The sequence below is a fragment of the Motacilla alba genome, chromosome 4 (genome assembly GCF_015832195.1).
Source record: "Motacilla alba alba isolate MOTALB_02 chromosome 4, Motacilla_alba_V1.0_pri, whole genome shotgun sequence".
In the NCBI taxonomy this organism is placed as follows: Eukaryota; Metazoa; Chordata; class Aves; order Passeriformes; family Motacillidae; genus Motacilla; species Motacilla alba.
This window is the reverse complement of record NC_052019.1, coordinates 70,509,124-70,521,097: the sequence shown is the minus strand read 5'-3', so window position 1 is coordinate 70,521,097 and position 11,974 is coordinate 70,509,124. Positions and strand designations below refer to the sequence as shown.

General features: G+C 47.8%; 1 protein-coding gene across 1 annotated transcript in view; it reads left to right on the top strand.

Moving 5' to 3' along the window:
- The first annotated feature begins 1,893 nt into the window (after positions 1–1,893).
- The window catches only part of ANK2 (ankyrin 2), a 277,263-nt gene continuing 267,182 nt past the window's right edge, over positions 1,894–11,974 (top strand). The window contains exon 1 of the mRNA XM_038134945.1: positions 1,894–2,161. Within this exon, the coding sequence (XP_037990873.1) occupies positions 2,090–2,161 (72 nt within the window). The 5' untranslated portion in view covers positions 1,894–2,089. The remainder of the gene's footprint in view (positions 2,162–11,974) is intronic.

Below are 11,974 nucleotides of genomic sequence, written 5' to 3'. Positions count from 1 at the left end.
AGAACACTAAGCCATTCAGTGGTGGAAAAGGGTGTTTTGTTGGGAATGGCGGGAGCCACAGGGAACCTCTCCTGACTAAATTAACTTCTTAGGAACCCCTAGGAATTTGATGATGTCCTTGATTTCTTCCCCAGCAGCTCCCTTCTTAGAATGGGTTGTACTTGAGTGCACAGGTAAGGAAAGCCACCTGGCCAAGGTTTGGGAGATAAGAAAGGAGCAACAAAAGCTGATTACTGTGGAAGTGGTAAAATTGACATGGAAGAAACCAGAAGGGAAACTCAGTTCTGAGTGTGAGCAGGACCAGTATTCCAATCTTCCCTGGGAGACATCCTCCCACAAAATCTTAAAATACAGGACATGTGGTCATGGCCAGAATATTGTTTTCCTCTCACCAGGGACTTGGTTTTCCACTAACTCCCTGTGCTCCATCCTTCTTGCTAAGTCTCCAGTTCCCATCACCTATTACTGGTTTTTATGGCTTCTCAGCCTTCCTTGCCATCCAGATCCATCCAGTCTCTCTGTGGCCCTGGAGCTCCTGAGCTCCCTTGCCAGCCTGGAATAAACCCGTTGGTCGTGCACGAGGCATTGTGGCAGGATCCGGGGAGGAGATAAAAGGCAAGCAGGTAAAGCCTTGCTTTTAGATGGTTTTGGAGAAATGTCCTCTACACCTGCAGCCTTCCACAAGTGAGGAATACCGGTGCTTTCCCTTCACACAGCTGGTGGCTCCTGTTCAGCCAAAGCCATGCCAGGTGTTACAAAAGGCTGCCAAGGCATCAGCAGGGAATGGATGTAGGGACACAGAGCTGGAGGTGGGACTTAAAGGTATTGGCTAAATCCCCACACAAACGCAGCTAAGTCGGTGTTAAGGTAATTAGCAGGTTGGAGTAAATTTAGCATCTCCCTAATGCGCTGGAAATCATGGTGACTTTGGAGCCTGTGCTTCCCAGGGCAAGTTTGAGCCGATGGCACCGGGATGCGGGAAGGCTGATGGGATGACAGGCTGGGACAGGGCACCCGTACCACTTTTGCAGAGGAATAAATGTTGATTAGCAGCTTTCCAACACCTCGTGCTAAAGAACAAGCTATTTTTGGAAAGGAACTTGAGTGAAGCAGCAAATTCATTCTCTGCTGAATAAGGGGATCATTTGTTTTAATAGCAGATTGCTCTATTAAGGAGACTGGGATTTTGGTGAGGATTTGTGACACGGTGCCACATTTAAATGTGAGTGAGTGAAGGTTTCCTTGGGCAGGAAGGGAGGCAGGGATGTAGTGAGCTCCCGTGGTTGAAATTTGGGGGTAAATTAGTGTCATTAATCATTGGTTCTGCTTGCCTAGGGATGGGATGAATTTATCTTAACTTTGTCATTTTAAATCCTTTTCCTGATGTGCATATTGTAGCTTCACCAGCTGTTGGGGGTTTGTTTTCGAGGGAAGTGGTATTCCCAGAAATTCTTGTCATACGTGGGAGATCAGGCTCTCTGATTATAGGGTTCCCCCTGGCCTTAAAAGATTTGAACGTAGGCAGCAGGGAGGAATTCCCCCTCGTTCATTATCCTGCCAGCTCCAAAGGGCACTCGGGGATTTAAAACCTTGCGAACAGAGGGTGGGATGTGAGGACAATCCCAGCTGGGGATACCCGCGTTCCTCTACAACCGGGTATATCCCTGCTTTTTGACACCTGGAGCCGAAGGGGGAAAGTGCAACCCTCCGCTGTCATTTCAAACAAAAGCCCCCGCGCCTTCAGCACGCGTGGGGCGTGTGTGGAGGGCAGACGTGCAGGAGCCGTGTGCGTGTGTGTGTGTGTGTGTGTGTGCGCGGGGGTGCGATCGCGGGTGGGGTGTACCGGGGGTGTGTGTGTGTCGGGGGGGGGGACGAGGCGGGTCCTCCGCCCGCGCCGCCCGCCGGCAGCCGCCGATGTGTCCGTGAGCTCATCCATCGGGAGCGCGGCCGCTGCCTCCCGCACCCCCCGCACCCCCGCCCACGCAGCGGCCCGCGCTGCAGCGGCCGCGAAGGTCACCCGCGGGTCCCCGGCATGGTGGCGGCCGCGGGGGGCTGAGAGGAGGCGGGCGGCGGCGGGAAGGAGCCGAAGATGGCCTCGCCCGCGCCCCCCGCGCCGGGAGGCGGCCCCTCGCCCCCCGCCGGCCCGCCTCGCCTTCGCCAGGTGGGTGCTCCCCGGCGCGGGCAGGGGCGGGGGGCGGCCCGCGGCAAGCCCCGGGCGGAGCGGGGAAAGGGGGGCACGGAGCCCGCGGGATGCGGAGGGGCGCGGGAGGCGGGGATGCGAGCGGCCCGCGAGTGCGTCGGCAGTTTAGAGGTGGGCAGGTGGATGGTGCGGCCGGGGACGGTTTCTGTTCTAGTCAATAAAAAGCCCGCTTCCATAACGAATCCACAAACGCCGTCCCTGTCCCGAAAGCATCGCAGGCAGCACCTGCGCAGGTGTGCCCGCGCCGTCACACGCAGAGGGGAGCGCAGGCACGCGTGTGGAACTTCACAGTGGTGCAGCGCGGTGCGTGTCGTGCCGCATCACCGCCGTGGCAGCGCGGCTCCGGAGGCATGAATAAAATCTTAATTAACGTAATGCTGCAGTTTCCGAGAGGCTGCTCCCGCTCCTGCTGCATGCAGCGCTTTCCCCCTCGCATCTCTCTCTCCGCGCAAGGCGGGAGCTCCGTTCTTAGCGGCGGCTGCTGCATTAATTTACATTTGGAATGGGGAAGGTGGTCGCCGGAGTTGTTCGGCGTTCTTGGCCCGGCTGGGTCGGCGAGGCCGAGCTGCTGCTGGGTGTCTGCGGGGCTCGTTCCGTGATCCCTTGGTGCCTGCTGGAAATGGGAGAGGCAGGAACGGAGGGACGCGCTGCCCGTGCGTTCAGTTTGCGCGTTCCTGCTAAGGCTCTAATGTTACCGTGGTTATTAATAAAGAAAATAAGGTTAATAAAGGAAAAGCTGTCGTAAAGGAGGATTCCCAGTGCGTAATCAGATTAGTGTAGTATGTATGTACTCAAACATAAATCCAAAAAGAAATCCCATCCTACTCTTTTTTTTTTTTTTTTTTTTTTTCCCCTCCCATTGTCACTGGTGGTAGCGTTGATGAGGAAATCTCAGGAGTCTGGAGTTGGGACAGACATCTGAGAGTTGGAGGAATATTTAAACTTGTCAGTCCCCTTAGACGCCGGAAGTTTGGGCCGGGCAGCTCCAGCAAAAAGGCCTTTGTGTGGGTGTGCTGATGACTCTGGCTGCAAATGGCACAAGAACAGCTGCCCCCTCGACCCGAGTCTTTTGGCACTTCCTGTTCTGTTCCCCGCAGCAAATCAGAAGGAAAAGTGATTTAAGTTCTGAAGTTTGGTTTTAGGAGGATGAATGACCAGCGAGGATCTCTCCAGGGTATTGCAACCTGTAGTAGGTGTGATCAGTGGGATGGGTGAGAAATGCTGAGGATGGAAAAGAAGCTCCAGGTCGGGGAGGAAAGAGCTGGGGATGAGGACCCCAAGCCCTGGGGATCTTCATTGAAACTGGCTTCTCTTTGCCTCTAACTTAGTCTGTGAGCTCACTGAGTCCAGGTAAGCAGCATCCTTCCAAGCAGTGACCAGGTCCTTTGGAGGCAGCTCCTTTTCTATGATCCTCCTTATTTCAGACCTTCAGTTTGCTCCTCGGCAGCTGGGAAATGCAAGGTTACCAATTATTTATTGCTGCACATCCAGCAGCAAACCCAGACTGCTGCGTTCTCCGGAGCGTTCTGAATTGGCCTCTCATGGGGTTATTCATTTTACATGAGGAAGAAACGAGCATCCTGAACTAGTAGGCAGAAATTACTCATTAAAAAAATTGACTACTGTGGTTGTTTTACTGTCATCCTCTGCATTTTGTCCACTTTATGTTTAGAATTATTTTTAATTGCATTTAAAAAGGAATGACTCATCGCCCATGTTTCTCTGAACTATGGCTGGGGTACAGTCTGGTGTTAATTTATTTATTTCTTTATTTAAATTTTTGCTGCCCTTCAATAAGACATCGTACACACAGCTTATTAGGTGACCTTCACAGGAGTGGGAAACTCTGTGAATAAATTCCCAAAGCCGCTTCAGACCAAGGTAAAGAACACTGTACTGGCAGAAGTCAATCTGTTTTCCTATAAATCACTACCGGCCTCCCACTTTACCAAGCATTTCTTGCATCCTTAGGAGGGGAGAAGAGTACAAACAAAAGGGAAGTGAACACGTCTGTCTGCAACTGTTGTACTGACTTTTGTTGTCACATTGCACTTGTTGTGATAATGCTGAATGGAAATTGATATTGGCAACGTGCTGAATTCCCGTTACATGGGTACCTTCGGGAGATCCTTGAGGTTAGTCCTGGCTTGCAGCCTGGGAGCAAGACTCACTGAAGAATCTGTTTGAAACAAATTGGTATTTGTGGAGTTTTTACCATGTCTCTCAGTCCATCTAAGACATCTTTAAATGTGCCCTTTATTTAAAATATATGTTGAGGGCACTTGGAGAACTGAAGACAGTATTTACATCTGAAAACCTGTTTTAGCAAGAACTGCATTTTACCTGAAACACCTGTGTTGTTACATTTAATTTTGGCTTAAGGTACTGCAGTCAAGACACCAGTGACATCTGTGATATAAATCTTGATCAAGAGTATGCCGTATAAAGGACCAAGCAATTGTAAATTACATGATGGAGACCCTTGTATTTGGAATAATATGGAGGTTGTTTCTCTTGGCAGTAGGCAAGTGAATTATTCCCACTGTTTTTCCTTTTAGTTGTCAATGCTGCCCTTGTCAAAAAGAAATTTAAGCACTTCTCACAATAAAAAATATATTCACTCGAACAACATAGGCAAACCAAATAGTGTCTTGCATGGGAATGCAGTAACACTCGGGTACTGCTCTCCCACTGTACTTCTGAGTGTGCAGGAATAAATCAATTATCCTAATCCATTATCTAATATGGAAAGAAAGTGTGCAGGAGTGTCTTCCAGAGTCATTTAACTGATCTCTGGTAAAGTTCCTTATCGTGGACCAATGTACATGGTAATTGTCCCACAGTCATGCTTTATTGATCCCCCTTAAATCCCTTTATTCTGTCTAATTTTCTTTTGGTATGACATCTGTCTGCCTGGATGCCCTCCTTTTCCTCTTCCAGCTTTCTTTCTTTCTTTCTTTCTTTCTTTCTTTCTTTCTTTCTTTCTTTCTTTCTTTCTTTCTTTCTTCTCTTTCTTCTCTTTCTTCTCTTTCTTCTCTTTCCTTCTTTCTTTCTTCTCTTTCCTTCTTTCTTTCCTTCTTTCTTTCCTTCTTTCTTTCCTTCTTTCTTTCCTTCTTTCCTTCTTTTTCTTTCTTTCCTTCTTTCTTTCCTTTCCTTTCTTCTTTTTTCTTTTTTCTCTTTCCCCTCTGTGAAATAGGGTTGGATGTATTTATAAATCCAAAAGGATGCGGATATTTTGGGGATTCCAAACTTGGGATATGGACTAAGAACTAAAACTGGAGAGAGAACACCGTGGTGTCCAGATGGAGAGTGCTGGAGTGGACATGGGAAGATGTAGAACAGAGCTCCCTGCTTCTCCAGGGATATTTGTTTAGCAAAAGGGCCCTGTGTTGTGAATCCTTCCAATTCATCTCAAATCCTACAGTTTTCCAGCCTGTCAGCTTATATGAAATATAATAGCTGTGTGTTAGTCAGTATGAAATCTGCTCCTAGAGCTTGACAAAAATCTCTTCCTCAATTATTATGGGACTGCAGGAACCAGTTTTCTTGTTTTTATTTTCTTTTCTCAAGGAGTTGCTCTGTAACTCTGCTGAATTTTGCTTCTTTTATACTGCCTTTAATACTTTTTTTTCCCCTGAAAACTTGTATCCTACTGCAGTCTTAGAGGCTGTTCATACCACAATGACTGTTCATCTGCTACTGTTGTGCTTTGCTTTTCTAATCCACTGCCCAGGTTTTTCCCTACTGCGGGATGTACTTTGTCCCCTACTAACACTTGGCAAGACTTGAGGATATTTTAAGCTTCTCTTTCATGGCTGATTTAGGCCAATGCCTCTCCCAGCCTCTTTGCTTTGGACAGCACGTTGTTCACCTCCACATCTTTGCTGGTGCCGATTCTAGCTCCATAATTTCAGAAATTTCCTTTGTTTGAAATCCACTTTTTCAAGGTTCCTTTGAACTTCAATTTGATTTAAGCTTATTTTTTATTTTACCTTCTGCCACCCTAAGGAATTAGAAGTAATTTGTTGGGAACTAGAAAAATCAGCCTAGTGAAGCACTCGCTTAGGTGGCACAGCACCGGGTAAAGCCAACATCCATCAAACTGAACATTTCTATTCCACCCATCCCTGCCTGCCATATCCGAGGGAAAAGGCTGCTGGAAAATGTCTTCCCCTTGAAGTGATGAAATAGAAAACATAATGTACCTGCTGCATAATGGATGTGGCCTAATGTAGGAAAAAGTAATTACAGTTAGGGTGCAAATGACTACGTGTGTTGAGGTGGCATATAAAAATTACTGTGCTATGGTGTTATTTGGGTCGCAAAACCAAGCACCACGCAGTTGTAAACTAATAGAATTAAGGCCTTCGCTTCCATGAAAACCCTGTTTGTGTTAGCTACTGGTTTTAACCTAGAGTGGAAGGGAAGAATGAAAAGTTTTCAATCCATATTCCAGTTAGGTCTTCTGTGGGTTTTGCTGAGAAAGTGTGGAAAAGCAAAGTAAAGAAGGGAGAAAGAAAAGCAGGTTCCAGGTGGGTTTGCAGACTGAGTTCATTTAATAAATAGCTTCAGCTGCTCTGGCGTTCGTGCAAAACCAGCCCAGGTGGGAAGGGAAACAGACGAGGTCCTGCGATTCCAATTACTCCCTGCGGAGTTTATAAAAGGAGCAGTGGCTGCCGTGGTGAGTTTCCCTGGGGTTCCGTGAGCTTCAGCAGCTGCTGCTCCTTGGGCTCGGCCTTTTCACCCGGACCGGCAGCACCTGGCGCTGGAAGCTTCCAGAAGCCAGCGCCGCCTCAGTCGGGCTGCAGGGCTCCTCCTGGGATGCACAGGTAGGGGCTTGCCTTGGCTTTTAATGGTTTATTTTTAATATTTCTGTTTGGTAGAAGGGCTGAGGGAGCAGGTTGAAGTGAGGGTTGTCATTCGGTGCTGATTTGTGTGTCAGTGCTACTTTATTTCTGCGTGAAGGGTGTGGCGTTTGTTGGCAGGTATTCTGTTTTAGATGGATTATACCCTCAGGGAAGAGTCGAAGGTTTGATTGCTGTGTTGTTTGGCTATTTTCCCTTTGTTATTTTGTGTGGGTGGTTTTCTATTTTTAAAATATTTTTAATTTATTTGTTTGGGTTTTTTTTTTTTTTTTTTTTTTTTTTTTTTTTGTTGTTCTTCTTCTTCTTCTCTTTTGTACTTTTTTTCCCTCTTTTTTTCCTGGTGTTTTTCCCTCCCTTACAACATTTATACTTGATCAACTTATTGAAGGCTTACTTTTGGATGTTGACATTCAGATTTTTGTACTTTATGGACCAAAACTTTATTGTTTCTTACAATAATTTCCATTTGGGGCTGCCCCTTGTCTCAGGGGCTTCCCGCCTTCTTTTTCGTGTGGGGGGGCAAACGGGGCTGTCCGCCATTTTGTGTGGGGGGGCAAAGGGGCTGTCCGCCATTTTGTGTGGGGGGCAAAGGGGCTTTCCGCCATTTTGTGTGGGGGGCAAAGGGGCTTTCCGCCATTTTGTGTGGGGGGCAAAGGGGCTGTCCGCCATTTTGTGGGGGGGGGCAAAGGGGCTGTCCGCCATTTTGGGGGGCAAAGGGGCTGTCCGCCATTTTGTGTGGGGGGCAAAGGGGCTGTCCGCCATTTTGTGTGGGGGGCAAAGGGGGCTGTCCGCCATTTTGGGGGGCAAAGGGGCTGTCCGCCATTTTGTGTGGGGGGCAAAGGGGGCTGTCCACCATTTTGTGGGGGGGGGCAAAGGGGCTGTCCACCATTTTGTGGGGGGGGGCAAAGGGGCTGTCCGCCATTTTGTGTGGGGGGCAAAGGGGCTTTCCGCCATTTTGGGGGGGGGGCAAAGGGGATTTCCACCATTTTGTGTGGGAGGCAAAGGGGATTTCCATCATTTTAGGGGGGGCTGCCCACCATTTTGTGTGTGGGGCCCTGTCTGCTATTTGTTGTTTGGGGAGGGGGGCTTCCCATCATTGTTTGTGTGGCACGGGGCTGTCTGCCATTAGGTTGTGGTGGAGGGGCCCGCTGGCCATGTTGTGTAGAGTGAGAGCTGCTCACCCTGTTGTGTGGGGAGGGGCCTGCCTGCCATGCTGTGGGAACTGTAGTGAGGCTGCAGCCACTGCTACTGATTGGGGTGCGCTGGGTGGGAGAGGGAACAAGTAGCAAAGGTTGCTCTGATAAAAAGCGGTGACTTGCCCACCTCCTGCCCTAGAGGATTTGCTCATTAAGCTGTTAAATAATGAAGGAGTTGAGCTTTTTCTGAGTAAATAAAAAGCTGGAAAACGTACAAAAATGCCCACACTGTCCAAAAGCCTCAAAACACTTGGTGAGCTTGTCCGTGCTGGTCACTGCATGTGTCTGCTGGAAACACAGCCTGTTGCTCTTCATGTCTGTAGCTTTCTTGCCTGTAGAGGCAAGTGAAGTTTACTGTAGGGCTTTTTGCAGTCCTACTGTACAATGAACATATACTGGGCTTGTATTGGTGTCTTATTATGAAGTATTTATTGCCAAGTTGTTTTTGTAGAGGGCTACCAAAACTACAAGGGGTTGTTCTCTGTCTATAAACCCTGCCTGTGAAATGGGTTGTGGAATCCTCCTGGCTGAGTGTTAATAAGGAATTGACTAACGGAGTGGGGAAAACACAATATGTTCTGTTCTGTCTGTCCTTTCCCTTTTATCCTTCTTTCTGAAGTGCCTGATTGTCCTTACTGGGATGGTGAGTCAGCTGGGAACACAGAAACAACTGTGGTATCCAGCAGGATGCAGACTTCAAGATGTAACTGTATTCAAAAAAATAAAAGCATTTAGGGACAGGAGAGGGGAGGATGAGCTAGAAATGGTTGCTCATGACCCACCAGAGATGTATGAACTTGGGTGGGAGAAGCAGGTTGTATCCCACATCCATTGTTGATGCACAGATGACTAGAGCTTTGCTAGTGTGCATCTGACTGAAACAGTCTGATAAAATTTCTTCTCAAGAGCTTCAGGACCAAAAGCTGCACCTTGCTCACTACAGGTGTCAGCAGTAATCCTGGACAGAAAAAGGATTGCAGGGGTATTATTTGTTGTCTCTGCTTATGCAGTGGGGTCTTTTACTTTATTGTGTTTTTTTGTTTGGTTTGGCCATCTGGTCTGGAAGTATTTTGATTTATCTGCCCAATTTGATCCTAAAGAGTGGTAGGAGCACAGTATATCATGGGGCAGTTCAGACTTCCCATGTTAAAGGAATCGTTGTTTGTGCAACAAGGATTCATTCAGCAACATCCCCCTGCACAACATGTTGGGTGTTTGCCATGTTAACTCTTTGGGTTTGGTTCTACTGGTGCAAATGAAGGTACAGCTGCAGGAGATGACACTGCTGACCTGTCTCTCCCAGGGGTTCTCTCTGAGTGCTGCTTTGACCACTTAGAGCCAAGGTGAGTTCCCACAACTTAGGAGTTTCCTTCAGCATTAAAGCTGTGCTTGCTGAAAACTGGTGAGAAGCTTGGTGAAATGCATCCCTTGCTTTATTTATTACGATGATCTGGGTGTTTGGAGCTGATGTTTCTGGGGTAGAGAATAGCCTATCCCATAAGCAGCGTGTGGCATGTGTGTGAGGCACAGACTCAGGTGACGAAACGGTGTGCAACCAAAAGTCAATCCTGTCAATCTTCCAAAAGTTATGAGAGGTCTTGGCATAAGTTGTAAGCCCTGTTAGAGAAGTGGAAGCTCATGGGATGCTTACAGGCATCTGATGGATGGAATGCATTTCAAGCATTCAGACTGCTGGGTTCGAGAGGGTGACACAGTGCTGTAAATACCCTTGTCGTTTATGTTAGGTCAGAGGGTAAAGTGTTGTTTTATGAGCTTACCTCTGAAAAGATGGAGGGTGTCCAGACCTCATTCATCTTCTGCAGTGTTTCTAAATGTTGTGGTTCCTGTTTTTCTTAAGGAAAAAAAAAAAAGAAAAAGTAATTCTAGATTATTTATGTATCTCTATGTGTATATTCAGAAAATAGCAAACTGAGGGCTGTTAGCGTTTTACAGCTCCTCTGTATCATCAAAAATATCTTGTACCTAAAATGTTTGGGTTAAAAACAGCGCAACCGCCCCCTCTCCCTGAGAGCACTCCCACACATGCAAGTCCAAGGGGAAAAAATAAACTTTGCGATTAATTGTGGAGCACTTGGTACGTGATCTAAGCCAGTAACCGGCTCTCGGATCCCACGAGCAGAGCCCTTCTGAAGTATCCTTTGTAGGCTCTGCGAGTGTACTCAGAGACGTTTTTGTTTGTAGTTTTATCTTCCTGAAATCTGGCTTTCCCCCTGCTCTGGGTGTGGGACGGCTGCCAGCAGTCAGTGACCCGTGGCCCGCAGCTGCTGCTGGGCCCAGGAATGCGCGCCGGGCTCCAGCGGCACTGGGTGATGGAGGCTGCCCTTCCCTCTGATCTGTGCCCGGCGTGGGTGGCGGGAGCTGGCAGGGCTTGGGTAGCAGTGGAACTCTGGTGGCGGCCTTCGGGAGCTTTCTGGGAACTGGAAAACTCGGACTTGCTGGGGCTGGATGTGAATAGCCTGGCCTCGGTTCAGGACGGTTTTAGTTCCTGCCGGGAGCAGCAGCTGGTCGGTGCACAGGAGCCAAAGCCCGTGGGTTTGCACTCAGGGGCATCACATGCCGCATGTACAGCTCCTGTAACACTGTAAACTCTGGGAATTTTTAGATCCAGAGCATGTCACTAATAATTTAATCTTAGATGGCCTATAAATAACTCCTTGTATCTGAACCTGCCCTTTAATGAGGCTATTTCTGTCGCAGTTGGAGGCTTGTGCTGGAAATGCTCTACCTGGCATCCCTGCTGGGCTCTTTGTTGTCTCGGTGTGTGCATTTTCTGCTCTCTCCTGGCTGGCTGATATTAGACAAGGAGGATGATCCAAACAATTTTAAGCTTTTTTTTTTTTTTTTTTTTTTTTTGTATGGACACTGTTGGGATGTACCTGAAAACCAGAATGTAGAGCTGACACTCCTGAATCTGGCTTGAATTTTCCTGACTGTGGTTCTTTATCAGGGCCCAAGAGCACACATGATTTGTCAGATGACAATAATTGATGAAAAAATGCCATTGCAGTCCTATTTTTACCCCCCATGCCGAGCGAGTGTCAGCACAACCTTCTTCAGACTTTACTGGGAGCAAGAACAGGCTGTTCCCAGGGGTCACAGAGTGCTGAAAGCAGTGGATAAGAGACTTTCTACCTGCTGGGTGCAAGCCCTGCATAAGCAATGTGCGAATTTGAGGCTGAAAGTTTCTCAGTGGCCTGTTTTGAGTTGCCAGGTTTCACGTGTATTTGTTTGCTAACAGTCAGCGTGGCTTAGGAAGGACTTGGGAGCAGGAGCCCAGATTGCTGCTGTTTGAGCGCTCATCCCATTCCTATTACAGGAATAGTAAGCTGTAACGTGTGTCACTTCATTAGAGGGGGAATGTCACATTCAGCAAACCTTGGCTTTATATTAATCATCCCAATGGATCACTTGCTGAAGCAAGCAAAAGCCCCGAACAAGAAACTTGATTTTTAAGTTTTCTATTGTAAGGATGCAATTGGAGAAAATTATTTTAAAAAAGAGGGTGAGGAGAACAGGTGATCTTAAGTTTCTATGGCACTAAAATGACAAAGGGTGAAGCTTTATGGTTCTCAGGACGACAGGTGGGTAAGTCAGAGCAAGTAGGGAGCCAGAAGAGTTGCGTATAAATATGTAGAAGTAAAATTACCTCTGCAAAACTCCTTTTGGCTCCAGTTGCTGCCAGTTCCCCTTCT